This window comes from Meriones unguiculatus, chromosome 5 (genome assembly GCF_030254825.1).
Source record: "Meriones unguiculatus strain TT.TT164.6M chromosome 5, Bangor_MerUng_6.1, whole genome shotgun sequence".
NCBI classification, from domain to species: Eukaryota; Metazoa; Chordata; class Mammalia; order Rodentia; family Muridae; genus Meriones; species Meriones unguiculatus.
In genome coordinates this window covers 111,360,351-111,379,915 of record NC_083353.1, presented here as the reverse complement: position 1 = coordinate 111,379,915, position 19,565 = coordinate 111,360,351, and the positions used below count along the sequence as shown (strand labels likewise).

The 19,565-nt window shown below is 43.3% G+C and overlaps 1 protein-coding gene across 2 annotated transcripts in view; it reads right to left on the bottom strand.

Moving 5' to 3' along the window:
* Positions 1 to 16,860, bottom strand: part of Bcl2l13 (BCL2 like 13) — a 47,149-nt gene extending 30,289 nt beyond the window's left edge. Inside the window, exons 1-2 of one of the 2 annotated variants that reach the window (XM_021632611.2) lie at positions 16,725 to 16,860; positions 7,407 to 7,568 (exon numbers count right to left, since the gene is read on the bottom strand). In XM_021632611.2, the coding sequence (XP_021488286.1) occupies positions 7,407 to 7,518 (112 nt within the window). In that variant the 5' untranslated portion in view covers positions 7,519 to 7,568; positions 16,725 to 16,860. The remainder of the gene's footprint in view (positions 1 to 7,406; positions 7,569 to 16,724) is intronic. The other variant, XM_060384102.1, reaches the window with a different exon arrangement.
* Between the last annotated feature and the right edge of the window lie 2,705 nt (positions 16,861 to 19,565).

Below are 19,565 nucleotides of genomic sequence, written 5' to 3'. Positions count from 1 at the left end.
CCAGGATCCACACGGTAGTTCACAATCATTCATGACTATAATTCTATCTATCTGATCCTCCCCTTTTCGCCCTTGCAGGCCCCAGGTATACATGTGACACATAGACATATAGGCAGGTAAAACACTCAGATGCATAATATACAACAAATAAATCTAAAATATAACTTTTTTAGGCTAGGCATAGTGGTGCACTCCTTTAATCCCAGGACTTAAAGGCAGAGAGAAATGGACCTCTATGAATTGAGGCTGGTCCAGTCTACATACAGAATTCCAGGACAACAAAGGCTACATTGTGAGACTGTCTCTAAACAAATAAACAAGGTTTTCAGTTAAGTGGCTGAGTGCCAGAATTTGGGAGGCAGAGACAGGCCATCTCCTGTGAGTTCCAGGCCACCAAAGCAAAACAGTGAGACCCTGCGGTGGTTAGTTTGGAGGGGCGTGTGTGTGCTTGATATAAACTAGGGTCATCTGGGAAGAGGGAACTTCCCAGATGGAGAACATCCCAGATATGATGGAGAAAATACCTCCATCATATCAGCCTGTAGGTGAGGCAATAGAACACTTTTGGTTTTGGAATAATGATACACATGGGCGAGGCCAGCCCACTGTGGGCAGTTGTCATCCTGGACTGGTGATCCTCTTTTGTAGAAGAATACAGTCTGAGCAAGCAATGAGGAGCAAGCCATTAAGCAGCATTCCTCTATGGCCTCTGCCTCAGCTCCACCTGTAGCTGTCTGCCCTGCTTGAGCCCCTGCCTTGGCTTCCCTCAATGAACTGTGTTCAGAACATGGCCAAATAAACCCTTTCCTCCCCATGGTCATGCTGTTTACCACAGCAAAGAAAGTAAATTAAGATAAACAAACATGAACCTCAACTAACATCACCTCCCAAATTTATAAGTTGTAAAGAGTGACAGCATAAAGCCTCACACGCTGGACTCTCACTGTCCAGAGAATGAGGTTACTACATGAGACTACCTCAGAAACAAAGAATAGTAGATTACAATAAAACCTACATTATTTAGTTTAAAACTAGAAATATAGATTTATGATCATAGATTTGATAGGTTTGTAAACTGAATCTACGTAGATTTAGTTATATTTACTATGAAGATTTAGTTATTTTTTATACTAAATCTACTTATTCTTTTTAACCAAATTTACCTATTTTTAAAACTAAATCTTACTAGGTAGCCCAGGTTGGCTTCAAACTCACCATCTTCCTGATTTAGACTCCTAAAATTCACATGGAATGACAAACGTGCACCACCATATCCGTCCTGTCAACTACTTTTTAAGAAGGGTATCAAAGCTACTCAAGGAAAAAACATTTTCAATATATGGTCAAGGACTAAATATTCTAAAGCCAAAGAATCAACCGACTATTACTTCACACTCACACACACATACACACACATCACACAAAAAATTGACTAGAGGGAGCCAAGTGGCACACACCTTTAATCCCAACACTCGGGGAGGCAGAGACAGGCAGATCACTCTGAATTCGAGGCCAGCCTGGTCTACAAAGCAAGTCCAGGACAGCCAAGGCTACATAGAGAAACCCCATCTTGGGGGGAAAAAAATGATCAGAGACCTACATTTGAGAGATAAAGTTATGAAACTCTAGGCAGTGCTTTCTGCAGTAACATCAAAAGCATAAGAAATCAATGAAAACAAACACTGAACCTCACCAAAATGAAAATTTAATAGCAGGAAGTAAACGATGAAAGTAAAAAGGACAAATCACTAAACGGAAGGAAAACAAACAAACAAACCTGGAAACCACATTGGGATCTAGAATAGACAGAATATCCCTACAGCTCAACGGTAGAAGATAAATGACCTACACAAAAACAGAAAAAGGATAGGAAACACATCTTCTCCAAAGGCACACAAATGGCCAGCTAGCACACAAAAGTACGTACAACAGCATTAGCCACTACAAAAATACAAGCTCATACCAAGGGCCGAGGCTAAGGGCTTATCACGCCTCAGCAGGCTGATGCTACACAAGTGTGGTGAATTGAGTTCAGCCCTCGGAACTCGCATGAAAATGGAGAGAACCGACTCTACCAAGTTGTCTTGTGACCTCCATATACATAACACACAAACGCACACACAAGTATGGTGGTTCACATTTATAATAATCTTAGGAGTTTGAAGCTAAATTAGGCTACACAGTGAGTTCCAGGCCAGTCTGGAACTGAGCTCCCCTGACACCCAACTTCAAAAAGTCTAAATAAATAAATAAAATTTAGATAAAGGATTACATACAACAAAGCAGTCCTATATCTGGGAGGTATACCAGACAGAATTGCAAGAGCCAGGAATGTAGCTCAGCTGGCTGCGCGCCTGCCCACATACATAAAGGCCTGGGTTCCATCCCTACAGTCACATAAAGCAGGTATGTTTTGTGTGGCATGTTTCACCTGCTCAGTCATCTCAAAGCCCATAGACCTATGATTCCAACACTCAGAGGTAGAAGCTAGAGGACTTCAAGGTCCCCTCCAGCTACAGAAAGAATTCAAGGCTATCCTGGGCTACATGAGACCTAGTCTCAAAATAACAAAAGAATTGAAAGCAGGGACTTAAGCAGAAACTGTACATCCATGTTCAAGGTAGAATTCTCACAGTAGCCAAAATGTAGGAAAACCCAAATCTCTGAAAACAGAGGAATGGATAAACAAAATATGGTCTGTACATATATTCATATATGCACGCTACAATGTGAAACACAGATCACAAAACGACAAATATTTTATATGAAATACCTAAAAGAGTCAAATTCATAGAAAATTAGAAAAACAGCAGGCACTAGCAGTTTTAGGAGGAATAAAACATTTCCTCCAAATAGTATAAACATACATACACATGCATTTGACTATCACATTACTGTTGACAACTATCCTTTCAAAAAATAATGCAAGAAAGCTAAGGCTGTAACTCAGAGGTAGGACACATAATTAGCATCCACGAGGCCTGGGGTTCAACCCCCAATGCTACACAAAAAAAAGAACAGAGATGTCTCCTTATTTTGTGCTACTGAGCAGAGAGACGAGGTAGTCTATGCCAAGTATGTAAGGTTATAGTTGACATAAACTATGAAAGGCAGAAGAATTTCAAGTAGTCAAAAAATACAATTCAAACTACGAAAGCTCACACTGGTAATCCCAGGTTAATTGTGGCCAGCCAAGCTAAAAGAGGCCCTATATCAAAGAAAAACAAACAAAAAACACACAGAAGAAAAAAGTAACTAACACAAACTAGTGCAGAACAGAAGCGTTAACTAGTTGAGGAAAAGTATGGAAGAGTTCATTACTCAGAAGTCTACACCCAGAACACGACTCATTTAGGAAATAATGACAAATCTGTAATGTGACAGAAAATCCTCCGTCATGAACAGCACCACCTTACTCAGCCGCTTCTCACATTCACTGCTCCACAAACTTGAAAGCAAACCCTAACCACAGCGCTATAATAAAATCTATTCATAGATGATGGCAGGATTGAGTTCTACATCACCTCTCAGGGAATACACAGGGTAACAAGGCAGCAAGAAGAAACTAGTGTTTTCTTTTAGGAAGGTTACCCTAAGCCCTGCTTGTGGTACAGGCGTGTAATCTCGGCATACAGAAGGCTTGGGCAGACAGGTCACAAACTTGAGGCCAAGTGGGACTACAAGTGGTAAGACTGCCTCAGTGCCCCTTAAAATGTAGCTTACTGAGACTAGAGATGAGGCTCAGTGGTAGACTACTTACTCAGCACAGCAAGGCCCTGGTTTATCCCTACCACTTCTGTTAAAAACAGGGCAGTGGTGCTTTAATCCCAGCAGTGGCAGGTGGATCTCTGTGAGTCAGCCTGGTCTACAGAGTGAGTTCTAGGACAGCCAAGTCCACAAAAAGAAACATTGTCTTGAAAAAACGCTCATGTATACACACTGTGTGCTTGACCTTACAAGAAAACCAGCCTGGCAGCGGCGGTGCACACTTTAATTCCAGCACTCAGGCAGAGGCGGGCGGATCTCCGGGAGTCTGAGACCAGCCTGGGCTACAAAGCGAGTTCCAGGACAGCCAGGGCTACACAGAGAAACCCTGTCTCAAAAAAACAAAGCAAAACAAAACACTACAGGATAGCCAGGCCGGGAGACACACACCTTAATCCAGCACTTGGAAAGTGGAGGCAAGCAGGCGTCTGTGAGTGAGAGCCAGCATGGCCTACATAAGAGTTCCAAGACAGCCAGGGCTACATAGAGAGATCCTGTATCAAAACAAATGAAAAAGAACTAAAGGATTTCTAATGTCTCAAGCCTGGGTAGCAAACATTTTGTTTGTTGTTTGTTTAACTACTGCAAAAACAGAGGCTGACAATATATACTTGAAGGACTGACAGGAGAAGCTAAAGTTCAAGGCCTTCTTGGGCCACAATGCTGTCTCAAAAGAAAGGGGAGGAAGAGAGAAGGAAGAGAGTAATTTTTTAAAAAAATTTATTTCATGTTCATAGGTGTTTTGCCTGCACTCATGTCTGTGTAATAGTGTCTGATCCTCTGAAACAGAAGTTACAGACAGCTAAGAGCTGCCATGTAGGTGCTGGGAATTAAGCCACAGTCCTCTGGAACAGACAGTGCTCTTAACCACTGAGCCATCTCTCCAGCACCCAGAAGGAAGGTAAATTTTAAAAACAGAAACTTCAAACATGTACACAAAATCAGCTGTGAAGGTGGGGACTGCAAGAATCTAGAAAAAGAAGTTAATAGCAAATGATGTGGCCTTAGCCAACACTCCCATACTGTTACTATCACCTTGGTAGCCAAGCAAGAATAATTTATAATGTTGAGTTAATAAAGCCATGCTGCATTTAACCAGACCACAAGAGAATTAAACTAGGAACCGGTAATAAAAGACTAATAAACACTAAATCTCTGAATTCCTGGAGACAGACCTGTAAGTAACATAAAAGTAACTTTTGCTTCACTAACTTTTCAGATGGGTGAAAAGGGGCACAGCTGTCAGTTTAGTATTTGTTTGTTCCTAATGTTCCAGATTCAGTCTCAGTACTACCAAAAAGAAAGACAAGAACAGAGAGACGAATGAACAGGAAATTCAGGGCCCAAAGTGTAATTAACTGGAGCACAGCCGCATTCCTCTGTGTGCAGCTGAGGGCTGTTTTGGGGCCAGCAGAGACGACAGCTGCAAGCCAGACTGTTTTTGGCTTCACCTGCTGCTCGTCACAAACTGCAGGGATACTGCTGTACCTACTCGCCATTCAGCCACCATTCATTGGTGTGCCAGCCAATACACCACAGCTTTCTCTTTTACTTCACCTGCAAATAACAATGTATGAAGTAGGAAAGCAGGAAGAAAAGTTTGAAACGTCTAGCTTTAAGGCACAATGGCGTACATTCCTGTTATCAGGAAAAGGCAAAGTATGGTGTTTACTATCCTGTAATACAAAAATCAAAAATATCAGCAACTATAAAAACTCATCAAAATACTCCCAATTTGCAGGGAACCAATGATAAGAAAAATTAAAATACTTAAAATGGGGCATTCAGTAACAGGAGTATTTCTTTAAAAAAAAAAAAAATGTAGAGTAACCCTGTCTCAAAAAAACAAAAACAAAGAAAGAAAGAAATGAAAACAAGACAATGAAAAGTAAGCTTCAAAGTGGTTCAGTTGGTAGCCAAGCAAGAAAAATTTATGATGTTGAGTTAAGTCATGCTGCATTAAATCGGACAACGACAGAATTAAACTCAGAATCAGTAATAAAAAGGCTAATAAAAATAAAAATCCCCGAATACGAAATTAATTAGTATACCTGTAACACAAAAGTCAAAGAGAAGAATCCAAAGATAAAGCACTATCTTGATCCAAATGAAAATGAAGACACAGCCATACCTGATGACAAATGCATGTAATGTTAGAAGTGGACAGCAAGACAGAAGTAAGCAAATCTTGTCAACGAGACAGCATGACAACCCTGAGCACAGGGTCAACCACTCCGCCAATCTCTGGAACCAAACGCTGAGTTCAGTATGTGGAACCTGTAACCTCCAAAGATTCAGCGGTCTATCCACACCGCATCCCTCCAGGACTCAGAGAGTCTTCGGAGAGATTCAGGAGTGCTGGTCTAGGCCTTTAATCCCAGAGCTGAAGGTAACTGCCACACAGTCAGGGATACAGAGAGAGAACTTACCTCAAAACAAAAACAAAACAAAAAGCACAATACAAACAACACAAAAAGAGACAAGGGAGAGAGACGACATGAGCAATACAAGATCAGTTCTGGTTTTAGACTACTTTTGATGTTTTTCACTATAAAAAATTTTTTGGTTTGTTGTTTTTGTTAATTAAATAAAATTTATTTGTTTATTTGTTTGTTTATTTATTTATTTATTTATTACAATTTGGTTTTGTTTTTCAAGACAGTATTTCTCTGTATAACCTTGGCTGTCCCGGACTCACTTTGTAGACCAGGCTGGCCTCACCGAGATCCGCGAGCCTCTGCCTCCCAGAATGCTGGGATTACAGGTGTGCACCACCACGCCCAGCTACAAATGCTGTATTACTTATGTGTGTGCATGCGCACACCTCAGCTTACATGCAGAAGTGAAGTGTTTTTTCAGGAAGGTTCTCAGGTCACCACCGTACTTGCACAACAAGCATCTTTATCCTCGGAGCCATCTTGCTAACCCCAAAATAAACCCACTCTCATAGTAACTAAGCTACTCCCATGAAAGCAACCCGAGTTCCATCCCCAGTACTCACACGGTACTAGGAGAAAACCAACTCACAAACTGGCTGTTCTTCCTCCTTCCATCCCTGCCTGTCTCCCTTCCTCCCTCTATCTCACGATAAATAAATGTAATAAAACAATTTTAAATAAAGGTAAGTACATACAACATGATAATACTGAACAGTATACTGAAAATAAAAAGTATCAGCTATCTGATTTAATATACAATAGTCAATTAAAAAATTTTGTTTTAATTTAGCCTGAATGTGTGTGCAGGCACAGCATGTCACATGCCTACAGTTTAGAGGACACTTCAGATAGGTTCATTCCTTCTATCTAGTGGGTTCCAGGGATGAAGCTCAGGTCATAGGGCTTTCTGCAAGGCCCCTTTACCTACTGAGCCTTTTAGTGTAAGACACCTTGTAGTGTCTTACAAGGTCTTGTGTAGCCCAGACTGGCCTTGATTTCCCTATGTAAGTAAATAAGTTTTGAAAAGAAACAAAATGAAAAAAAAAAAACAAAACAAAACAAAAAAAATCGAAACAATGCAAAAACCATTAAAAATGGTTGCAACTAGGAGTGGAACAGGTGTGGGATTACTCAGATGCAAATACTTCTACAGATCACATCCTTATAATGAGCAACACAATCATCATAAGCCAAAGACAGTACCTTGGGGTGAGGGACCTGGCTGTTTCTCCTGAGAGAGAAGTCCCAAGTAGCTGAGAACAACATACTTTGTTTCATAGTGAAATCCTAGAGGCACAGTAGTAGAGGACGCCATTGAACTGGCTGAGGGAGCTCCCAGGAGGTCTATTTAAGGATGCTGAAAACCTAAAAACAAAAAGTTTCTTTCAGTTTAAACCAATCCATCTCCCCACTGATCCCAATTCCTCATCTAACTCCCCAAGTAAATGTCTCCACAGTTTTCTTTCCAATAATCTTTAAAAATTAACTGTTTTATTTCTATACAAACAGTAACTTAACTATTCAAATCAAGGGAAAATTTTCCTTTTCCGGTTTTTTACTCGTCTATTTGTTTACTTCTGCACCATCTGATGGAGGGCCAACCATGCCGTAGTGTGCATGTGGGGTCAGTTCATGCTTCTGGGAATCCACCTCGGGTTGCCAGGACTGCACGGCAAGCACCTTTACCCATGAGCCATCTCACTGCAACTTCCTCATTTCCCTATTCCCACTCACGTGGCGAACTCATTGGAGATATCCTGAATCCCACCCCACTTCTGTTTTTTCATGTCTTTTAATAATAAATCTACATATACTCATAACTAGGTGGATATGTTGGACAAAGATACAATTCACTTCCCTGGAAGGACACAGCAACCTGTAAGACTTCATGGAGCTACACAGAATGGCAAGCAATTTCTGTACCATGGATTGTGGGGCTGGAAGCAAGGCTTAGCGGTTGAGAGCATGCCCTTGCAGGGGACCACCTTCAGTTCCCAGCACGCAAGTCAACTCACAACCACCTGTAACTCAAGCTCCAGAGGAATCTGATGTCTCTGGGCTCCATGGGCTTGTGCACATACATACACATAATTTAAAATGAAGACCTTTTTTGAATTATAAATTGCACCTAGCATCCCACAAGTTGTCCTCTGACCTCCATACTCACACGGAGGCACATGCGGGACACACATACACACACCACACACATACACACACCAATAAACAAATAAGTAAAATAAGTTTTCTGAGGTCTACCATGTATCAGCCAGCAGCAACACTATCTATAATGGACATTTGCCTTTCTATTATTTTGCTTACTTATTGTCTAGCTGCCATAAAGCCATTTTTCTTTTTGTGGGACATCCCATCTATTTAATCTTCTGTGAATTAGAAGGGGCAGTTGCAACGAGCCAGTGGCAGTAACCTGACCCTAGCTGAGTCTAATCACTTCTCCTTGGCTCCTGTCTGTCTCCGCAGCTTGCTTTCTTGGTGCCTAATTCACACTTCTGGTTTTCTGAGACAGCTGTGTCGCCCTGGCTTTCCTGGAACTCACTCTGTAGACCAGGCTGGCATAAAACTCTCAGAGATCTGCCTCTAGAGGATTAATCCATGCACCACCCCTGCCTAGCTACCTAACTCACTCTCTTTTAGCAACTCAATACTCTTTTCCTGAGTAACTTTTCTATCTAAAAGAGCTTTAATTAGTTTTACTATTTCAAACTGGGCTCTTACTGAAGCCTAATTTTATTTAAATGTCTATAGAAATTCTACAGCAATTAAAACACTTTAGACCTATGTTATGTATGAATGCTGTGCCTACGTGTAACATAGGTGCCTGGTACCTCAGAGGTCAGAAGAGTTTATGGATCCCCTGAAACTGGAGTGGACGGATGTGAGCTACCACTCGGGTACTGAGAACTGAACAAGTGGTCTTAGATTAACTACTGAGCCAGCCTTCCAGCCTCTACATCAAGTTTAAAACTTACTGTGTGTGCCACCATGGTATGTGGATGGAAGCAGAGGATACCTGGATTGCTGATTCTCTCCTTCCAACACGTGGATTCCAGGAATCAAGCTCAGGTTATTATGAGGGCAGTAAACACCCTACCAGTTCAGCCACCTGGAGGGCCACCTTCCCATCAATTACCTTCTATGAAGAGTGCTATACTCAAGTTCAGTATCCAGAAGTCTCTGAAACATGCACGCTCACACATAGATCTAGGAGCATAATTACATTCTTGAAATAGAAGACAAAAGTTTTCTTCCCTCTGGTTCTAGGTACTAGAGATAGAACCTACAACCTTGCTCTTGCTAGACAAGTGCCTGACCACTGTAAGGCCTTTTCCTTTTTTTTTTTTTTTTTTTAAGATTTATTAAAAATCTACCTGCATGTGTGCCTGCACACCAGAAGAAGGCACCAGATCTCATTGTAGATGGTGGAGAGCCACCATGTTGTTGATGGGAACTGAACTCAAGACCTTAGGCAGAACAGCCAGTGTTCTTAACCTCTGAGCCATCTCTCCAGTCTGGCCTTTTCCTTTTTAAAAGATTTGTTTATTCCTATTACTTTGTTTTTCCTACAGTATATACGTACACAAATCGTCTTTTGACCTCCACACATGTATCATGGCACACACCTGCTCCCCCTCCACACATGTATCATGGCATACATCTTCTCCCCCTCCACATGTGTATCATGGCACATACCTGCTCCACATACAATTTAAAAAAAAAAAACAACTTTTTTGAGAAGCAGTGGGAGTGATCTCAGCACTAAGGGGGCTGAGGCAGGTGGATCACAAAACAAAACCAGAGAAGAAAACTGAGGAAGTTCACTGAGTGGTGGTGGTGCTCTCCTGTGATCCCAGCACTTAGGAGGCAGAGGCAGGTGGATCTCTGAGTTTGAGGCCAGCCTGGTCTACAAAACAAGTCCAGGACAGCCAGGGGTACACAGAGAAACCCTGCCTTAAAAAAAAAAGAAAGAAGAAAACAAAGGACAAGAAAAACAACAACAACAAAAACAAACTGTGGAGGTTGGAGAGATGGCTCAGAGGTTAAGAACACTGGCTGTTCTTCTGAAGGCTCTGAGTTCAATTCCCAGCAACCCCATAGTGGATCATAACCATCTGTAGAGAGATCTGATGCCCTCTTCTGGCATGCAGGCATACATGCAGGCAGAACACTGTATAAATAATAAATAATTTAAGAAAAAAAACCGAAAACATAAAAACAAACTGAAGTTCCAGCGGAAACCTCCCAGTCCAGAACAGTAGAAAGAAAAGCAGAAGTTAAGTGTGGCCACTACAGCTAAAACGATTGATTCATCAAGAACGCAGAGTTCCTGGACTGGATATTTGGGAGTCTTCTGTTTTCACCAGGGTTTGATTGTTTTACCAGTCTTCCTCAGGTTTACCAGAATCGTGAGCATGGCCTAAGGTGAAGCTCCTGAAAAGGCCCCTCAGAATGCTCCTATTGCTTCACTACGGACTCCTTTAAATTGTTGTAGGGTCTCTCACAAGTTGTAGACCTCAGACATTCTGGTAAGGTTCTGAAGAGCCCTGAAAGATGCAAGGTCAGAGGCTTTTTCTCTCCTCCACAGAACCCTGACAGATTGTTGCTCAAACTGTGGTCAGGCTTCTAGACCACCCTCCAGGTCGGTCTGCGCATTTCCCTTTAAAACCTCACTGTAGGGCTGAGAAGGCTCAGTGCTTAGAGCACTTGTTGCTCTTGCAGAAGATTGGATTCAGTTCCCAGTACCCACACGGCAGCACACGATTAACTGTGACTTCAGTTCCAGGAGATTCAAACACGGCACGCGCACATACATGAAGGCAAACATTCACACACATAACATCCGTAAAAATAAAATGTAATTTAAGCAAAATAACCCTGTTGAGTTTAGCCAAAATATTTTCTTTGGGGGGAGGGGAAGCTAAGACAGGGTCTTTATCTATATCCCTGGCTGGCTTGGAACTCACTATGCAGACCACTCTGGCCTTGAATTCAAAGATCTACCTGTCTCTGGCTCCTGAGTGCTGGAAATAAAGTCATTCACCACCAGCCTGGCCAAAATAATCTTTAATATCTCATCATCCTTGATGTCTGATCACCTGGCCTGTCTTTACAAAGAATGATATCGATCAATTTAGTCAGACTTTCTTATACTTAATCTTATTCTCAGTAATTACCTATCTACTAATTCCCATACTGCTCCTTGGCTAGAAATTCCCACTTACCTGCGTTCAGAGTTAACCCAACCCCCACCCCACCACAGAGCTGTTTGAAAGGTTTCTGTGTCCTCTGCAAGCCCCTGAATAAGTCCTTACTATGCTTTAATGGTATCACTGAATAATCTTTATTAAAAACTATTTTTCATATCTATGCACTGAAGATTTGGAGATTTATTTAAATTTAATATACAATTTTGAAGGTTGTCAGTGTTTGTGAAATTAGGGTTTTGTTTGCTCACATTCACAACAAATAAATAAACAGAAAAACATAAACACTTAATTTGAATGTTACCAAAAATGATTAAACTATGTGTGGTATAGAATTCCCCAGGACTCAGTGGCAGAGGAAAACTAAGAGTTCAAAATCAACCATGTTTCAAAAAAAACAAGTTAAGGGCCAGGCTGGTAGTACACATTTTTAATCCCATACAAAAGAATCAGAAACTGGCAAATCTCTGTGAGTGCAAGGCCAGCTTGGTCTACAAAGCAACTCCAGGTGGCCAGAGCTACACAGCGAGACCCTGTCTCCAAAAACAAACAACAAATGTTTAAATATACGATGGCTTTCAGAGTGTAAGAGGTTACACTGGGGATCACACAGAGGGCCTCACAAATGTTAAGAGCGCTATCCCAAGCTCATATAGAATCTTCTGTTTGGTGGTTTTCTTTCGGACACAGGGTCCTTCAGTGTCACAGACCTGGAACTTGTTATGTTGCCTAGGCTGGTCTTGAATTTGCAGTTATACTATTGCCTCTGGCCCCTAAGAGCTAGGATTACAGGCATGTGCTATTACACTCAAAATTTCCAGATAGGATGTTAAATTCAAACAAATTCCAGGGTCAGTAGAGGCTGGGGAGATAGGTAATGTACTTGCTGTCTTAAGACCTGGACACAAAACCCACAGAAATGTGTGCACGCACGCACGCACGCACGCGCACACACACACACAGAGAAATGGAAACAATAGTCCTGAAAACAAACCTAATATTGAGTTCTGGCCTCTACATGCATGAGCACACACATGCCTTAGTACTCACATACACACATGCACACATACACAGACAAAATTCAATCTGTAAAACTGCAAAGGCTATCCCAGTCAGCCGCACTGCTACAGAGAGACACCGCTATTATTCTACTGTTGATTGTCCCCTTCAGTTAAAACATGCGTAATGGAACACTCTGGTTCAATCCTGTGTTAACAACTGCCCAAAAATATCCTCACTCAGCAGTTGGCATTCACAGATAATGCTCTCATAGGGGAATTCCTAATATGAAACCCTCCCCCTTACACACAGATTCTGACTTTCACAGTAAGTTTTAAGCTTCCCATAGAACAGCAAAACAAAATTCAGATATATACTGTTCCACTGCTAGGTACGTGCTAGAGAAATGTAAATATGCCTACCCACAATTTGGATGTGAGTGTTCAAGATCACTATTCCTAACAGCCAAAAAAGAAACAACTCTAAACTGCTTTACAAAACTGGGGGGAGGAGGGGTGCTCAAGAGACGGCTTCATAGCTAAGAGCATGCACCACTTTTGCTGAGGACCCAAGTTCAAGTCCCAGCACCCATGGCTTGCAGTTCACAGGCAACACTGCTCACATTCCAACCCCAAGAAATTCAACACCTCTGCCTCCTCAGGCAGGTACACACCCCACAGGGATGTTAAATAAGCTAGACACTGTGGTATGAGCCTGTACATCGAGCTACTTGGAAGATGAACTACGAAGGTCACGTGACGTAAGCTTAAGACACTGTCCAGCCAAGGCATGGGTGGCTCACGCCTTTAATCCCAGCACTTAGGAGGCAGAGGCAGGAGGATCTCTGCATAGAGACCAGCCTGGTCTACAGAGTGAGTTCCAGGACAGCCAGGGCTACACAGAGAAACCCTATCTCAAAAAGCCAAAAAATAAAAAAGAGAGAAAGAGAAAAAGAAGAAATGTTGGTGGTGAAAGGATTAAAAAATGGCTACTGCAAAGCATGGGGGCATACACCTAACAATCCTAGCACTGAAACTGTGACAGATGTATCCAAAGTTCAAGACTGGGCTACATACAGATTTTTCTCAAAAAAAAAAAAACAAAAAAAAAAAAAACAACCATGGCCAGGGGTCTGAGGCTTCTTTGAGAAGTGATCAGAACTCCAATGATGGCTGTGCAACTCTAGATGTGCTGAAAGCCGTTACATTATGTAACTGAGTAGTATGGTAAATGAATGGTATCTCAAGGAAGCTGCAACAGGGAGGCTCTCAGCCAGCCTCTGTGGAACACAACTGCAATCCTAGCAATCGGAAGGCTAAAGCAGTGGCTGCCACCAATGGGAGGCCAGAACGGGCCACACAGTGAGGTCCAGAGCGTGAGAGTCTATCTCAAAAACAGAAACAACACAAATATCAGTTACAGGCGCGTAGCTAAGCAGTAGAGCACATGAAAGCCTGAAGACCTGTTTTCAAGCCCTGTACCACAAAAACACAAAGCAAACAACAGCAAAAGGGACTGGGTGTACCTCAGTAAGAGCCCAGCATGCAAAGGACAAAACTCAAGTGCTGGAAATATTATTCTTAAGCCAGATTTGGATGGTAAAGGCCTGTGATTTCAGCACTTGAGAGGCTGAGACAGGAGGATCACAGTTCAAGACCAAATAAGAGCCATATAGGGAAAAACCTATCTAAAATATTCTTGCCGGGCACAGTGGTACATGCCTGGGATCCCAGTACTGTGGGAAGCAGAGGCAAGTGGATTGCTCTGAGTTGGAGGCCAACCTGGACTACAAAGGGAGTCCAGGACAGTCAGGGCTTCACAGAGAAACCCTGTCTCGAAAAAAATACTTATTAATTTAAAAAAAAAAAATAATTCTTGGTGCGGGGTCTGCAGATGGCTCAGAGGTTAAGAGCATCTACTGTTCTTGCAGAGGGCCTGGGTTCAGTTCCCAGCACCCACATGGTGGTTCACAACCATCGGTAACTCCTGATCCAGGGTGTCCTCTGTGCTGCCCCTGCAGGCACCGTGCAGGCACCGGGTGCACATACAATCACACAGAATAAAATCAACACATCCAAAAACATCTGTACATCTTGGTGATAATTTCATTTATTTGGAGTAAAATATGGCTCAAAATGTCTGAAAACTGAGAAAAACTAATGAAAATACTAAATATTTACAATTTTATGTCTAAAATATTTCCTAAGAAAAATTGCAAAAATATACTTTGGACAGAATGGCAAGATGGCTCCCAGGTAAATAAAGCCATTTGCTGCCATGCCTAACCAACTCCCAGAACCCGTTACAGTAGGAGCAGAGAAGACTCCTACGAGCTGTTCTCTGACCTCTACATCAGCTTGGACAAAAAAAGAGAAGAGCTAGAGAGATGGCTCATGGCTCAGAGGTTAAGGCACCAGCTGCTCTTCCAGAGGTCCTGAGTTCAATTCCCAGCAACCACATGGTGGCTCACAACCATCTATAATGAGATCCGGTGCCCTATTCTGGCATGCAAGTGGACATGAAGACAGAACATTGTATACATAATAAATAAATAAATCTTAAAAAAAAAAAAAGAAAGAATAAAAGAAAAGAAAAAATTTTCCAGGCAGTGGAGGTGCACACTTTTAGTCCCAGCACTCGGAAGGCAGTGGCACGTGGATGTCCGAGTTTGAGGCTGAAAGCTCAGGACAGCCAGTACTATAGAGACCCTGTCCCATCCTCCTCATCCCCTCATCCTAAAAAAGCAAATCGCCTACTGCCCTACACACGTGTATCCACACACCTACATCCACAGTACTTATAATAATCATACATTTAATTTTTTAAAAGGGACAGGCAATGGGTGTGGTGGCACATACATGCCTGTAATCCCAGCACTCGGGGAGACAGAGGCAGCCTGGTTTAAAAAAGCTAAGGCTACACAGAGAAACCCTGTCTCCAAAAAAAAAAAAAGAAAGATGAAAGGGACAGGCATGATTGGGCACTCCTGAATCTCTATACAAGGGAGGTAGAAGGAGCAGGATCTGAGTTCAAGGCCAGTTTGGGATACATGAGGATCAAAAAACAAAACATAATGTTATTTTAAGGACTATGAGCCGTTGGAAAAAAAAAATATTTAGAATAGAATACTACCTGATCACCCAGAGCAAAGGGACTTGCAAAGCCCTTGCCTATTATATAGTGATAGTTTAAATATTTTCAATTCACTGTTATAAACAGAGGATACATTTATCCAATTGTGTATATGAAATATAAGTGGTTCACTACCCACACAGTTGCTTAATGTTCTACTGTGTTTAAAAAGAAAGGGGGGGGGGAAAGAGGTATGTATTTCAAGGGTGTGGCAATTCATTTAAGGTCACACAAGTTAGGGCAGAGTGCATCAACATTCTGGTTCATAACAAGCCTCCAAGGGAAATTTTGAAAATTTTGCAAAAACTTTTTTTAAACATCAGAAGGAAGAGGGGCCTGTCAGGATAGTTCAAAACTTCTTCTAAACACAGAGTAAAACAGATCTGTTGGATAAACAAACATTTGTACATGGGAATGGTAAATTGCTCAACAAAGCCAAGAGCATGCGAAATTCTAGGCAGATCAGTTCAATTTTTTTCCCCCTAAGTAAAAGCCCCAAGTTGGGAAGCCTGGGCTTCCTTCTTCACAGTACTCTAATATGAAGGCAAGAAGTGTGGGATCCCGTGGGAATGTGAGAATTTTAAAAAAGAAAGCAACAACAACCAAAAAAGATTTAGTGTAAGTGGTATCGCCTCCATAGGGTAAGAAGGCCTCGTTGGTTCTGTTCTGTCTTGGGGGTGGGGGTGGAGTGGGAATGGGCGTCAAAACTGCAGTGCCAAGACTGAGAAGCAGGATTTAACACTGTGACAGGGAACCACCAGCAAGGCTAACCTATACTCGTTCTAAGTGAATGGCACACGCTTCCCTCCTCCAAGAAAAAAAAAAAAAATGCACGCTCCCCGGTCCAGCCCCCCAAAACAGACCCCGGCTCTCGAAGCCAAGATCCGTGTGCAGAACCGAATGTAGAGCAAGGGTGAGCCTCACGCAGCCACACAGCTCGTCCAAAAGCCGCCGGTCGTGGGGCGTAGGGGCTAGGTCCGATTAGCCCCAAACGGACCCCAAAGTTCCGAGACTCCGGGCCGGAGCAGCTCGGTGCTCCCTCCCTCCCGCTGGGTCCCGAGTCGTGGGCAGCACGGGGCGATCAGCAAGGTGGTCCCCGAGTCCCCTTCCTCACCGGGGGAAAGCCGCTTGGCCCCCTGCCAGGGCCCCCCCGGGATCCGGCTCCCCTCACCTGGTTGCGGCCCTGCCCTAGAACGGACGAAGGAGGCGGCGGCAGCAGCAGGTGCTTCCCACGGGGTCCGGGAGCGGCGGCGGCTGCTTCAACCCGCGGACCTAATCTACCGCCGCCGCCATGTTGGACGGTGAGGTCACCCTGGCGCGCTTCCGTCACGGGAGCGTGGGGGCGGGGCCAGAGCGTGGCGCCAAGCCGGAAGTCGGCGGCTCTGTCGGGGGAGCGGAAGCGGGGGTCACCGACTCCTGCTGGTCAGTTTACGCATGCGTGACCTGTGTCCGGCGCTGTCCTTTGCCTCTCTTTCCCAGAGACACTCACATCCTAGATTCCTGGACTTCAGAAGTGCCCTCACCAAGTCATTTCCGGTGGTAGGTAGCGCAAAGTTGAGGTAGACGCCGCTTGCCTGCCCATCCCTGTGTGGGACAAGAGGCTGGTGGCATCGCAGATGCTCAGATCTGCAGAGCTGTGCCTTCCGCGACAAGTGCCGCCCGGGGCCAGCCAGGTTCTCAGCCACCTGCCAGGATGTTGTCCTGCAAGTTGGGAAAGCAATGAAAGACAGGGTGGAAAGACAGGTCTAAGCAGAGACAATTCAGAACCCAAGCACCATGGTGATAAAGGGAATCTTATGGTAGTAACCCATTTGTACTCGAAGTGCCTGGCAAGCTGCGCTGACTGTAGTTTAGGCTTAGGAATGTTTGATCCTTGATTCTATGAACGCATGTCCAACCTGTGGTCCAAGATAGACTGTAAATACTTCCCACCGAGGGAGAAAAAAAAAACAAACACGAAGATTTACTTAAAACATGATGATGTTTATAACCTGGTTATCTAGTTGAAGTTTGTAGTTGACGATTGTGTCTCCACGTAAAAAGGTCAAGATAGCTAGGCAAGCAGATGAACTACACCCTGCATTAGCCAGCTCCTGTTTCAGCCTGTGTTCTTGAGTTGAAGTAACATGGACAGCCCGAGGTTAGGAATTAGAAGGCGGTTGTAACCGGTCAGATCAGAAGTGATAAAAGTGTCCCAGTGCTTGTACAGGCCTGTAATCCCAGAACTCAGAAGGCAGGAAGATTGCCATAAATTAGGGGCTGGCCTGTCCTCCAAAGCTATTTTCAGGCAGTCAAGGCTACATAGTGTAATCCTATCTTTAAAAAATAAAATAAAAGGTTTGTTTGGGGGGGGGGTTGCTTGTGTTTTGGTTTTCAAGACATGGTTTCTCTGTGTAACAAAGGCTATACTCCTTCTGTAGACCAGACTGACCTTAAACTCACAGAGATCTGCCTGCCTCTGCCTCCCAAGCGCTGGGATTAAAGGAGTGTGCTGCCCAGCTTGGCTAAACTAAAAGATTGACTACAAACTGACCACGAATGAGCAAGATGACTCAGCTGCAAAAGCTCTTGCTGCAAGCCTAATGATCTAAGTTGGATCTCTGGAACCTACGTGGTGGAAGAAAAGAACCAATTCTAGCAAGATTTCTCTGACCACACTGTCCACACGTACCCCCAACACACACAAATGTTTCAAAGCAAACCATAAAAACTTATAGGAAGTGACTGCCAGTGGCTATGTTTGAGGAGAGGGTAATGAAAATGTTTAAAATTCACAGTGATAATAGTGGCACAATTACAAAAATACTGAATTCTATTTAACTGGTACGCTTTTGTTTGAGGGTTTTTTTTTTTTGGGGGGGGGAGACTGTGTCCCATGCTGACATCAAACTTGCTGTGTAGCCTAGAACAACCTTGAATCTGTCTCTGCCTCCTGAGTGCTATAGTCTCAGGGATAGGCTAGCATGCCTGTGTATATGTTGCTGGGGATAGAACTCAGGGCACAGTCTACCAACTGAACTATAATCCCAAACCTTTTAAATGTGGTTGTTTTTGTTTTTTTATGTATATAAGTGTTTCAATTATATATATGTCTGTGTCCTGTTGTGCCCTATTCGCAAGACCCCACTGCCAGGAGTCGAGTCCATTGCAAAACACGTGAGGATCTTTTTATTACAAGCTGGAGCAAGCTCTGGCCCATACCCTCACTGACTCAGCGGTTGAGAGTAGAGCCTCAAGCTCATGGTAGGAGGGTGATTTAAAGGTCCCAGTCCCTCCTAGCATGCCCAAAGCAGGGGAATTCCAGCCTGGTAAACACCTATAAAAGGGGATGTTGCATTTTGAACTGATTGGCTGTGAGAAGACACCAAAACCATTAACGGTATAGTTTGGCTGTTGCTATGAGAGAGGGGTGACCTGGGCGGGTTTCCCAGCAACTGTGTCTCTAGTGGGCAGGAAAGAATGCAGTAAGGCTGGTTCCTCCCAAAGGTGGCTGGACATATCTCCACCTGTCTGGCCCTTATTCAGGTGTGCTTTAAACTTCAATCTAATAACCCCCCAAAAAACTAATTTTTAATTCTTTGGCCTCTCAGTGCCACCTGACTACCTAGTGTCTGAAGAGGGTGTTAGATTACCTGGAACTAGAATTATCAATGTTTGTGAGCTGCCATATAGGTCCTGGGAAACAAACCTTAGTCCTTAAGGAAGAGCACCACTTAGAAAGGGGCAGGAAGGGGCTGTAGGGATATCTCAGTGGTTAAGAGCACCAACTGCTCTTCCAAGGGTCCTGAGTTCAATTCCCAGCAATCACATAGTGGCTCAAAGCCATCTGTAATGGAATCTGAGTTCTTCTGGTGTACATGAAGACAGAGCACTTATATATATAAAATAAATCTTTAAAAATATTTACTCTAAAAGAGGGGTGCAAGAGATTAAAGTTTGAGATCACAACAAGCAAGGCAGTGGTGGCACCTTTAATGCCAGCAATTGGGAGGCAGAGGCAGGAGGATCTCTG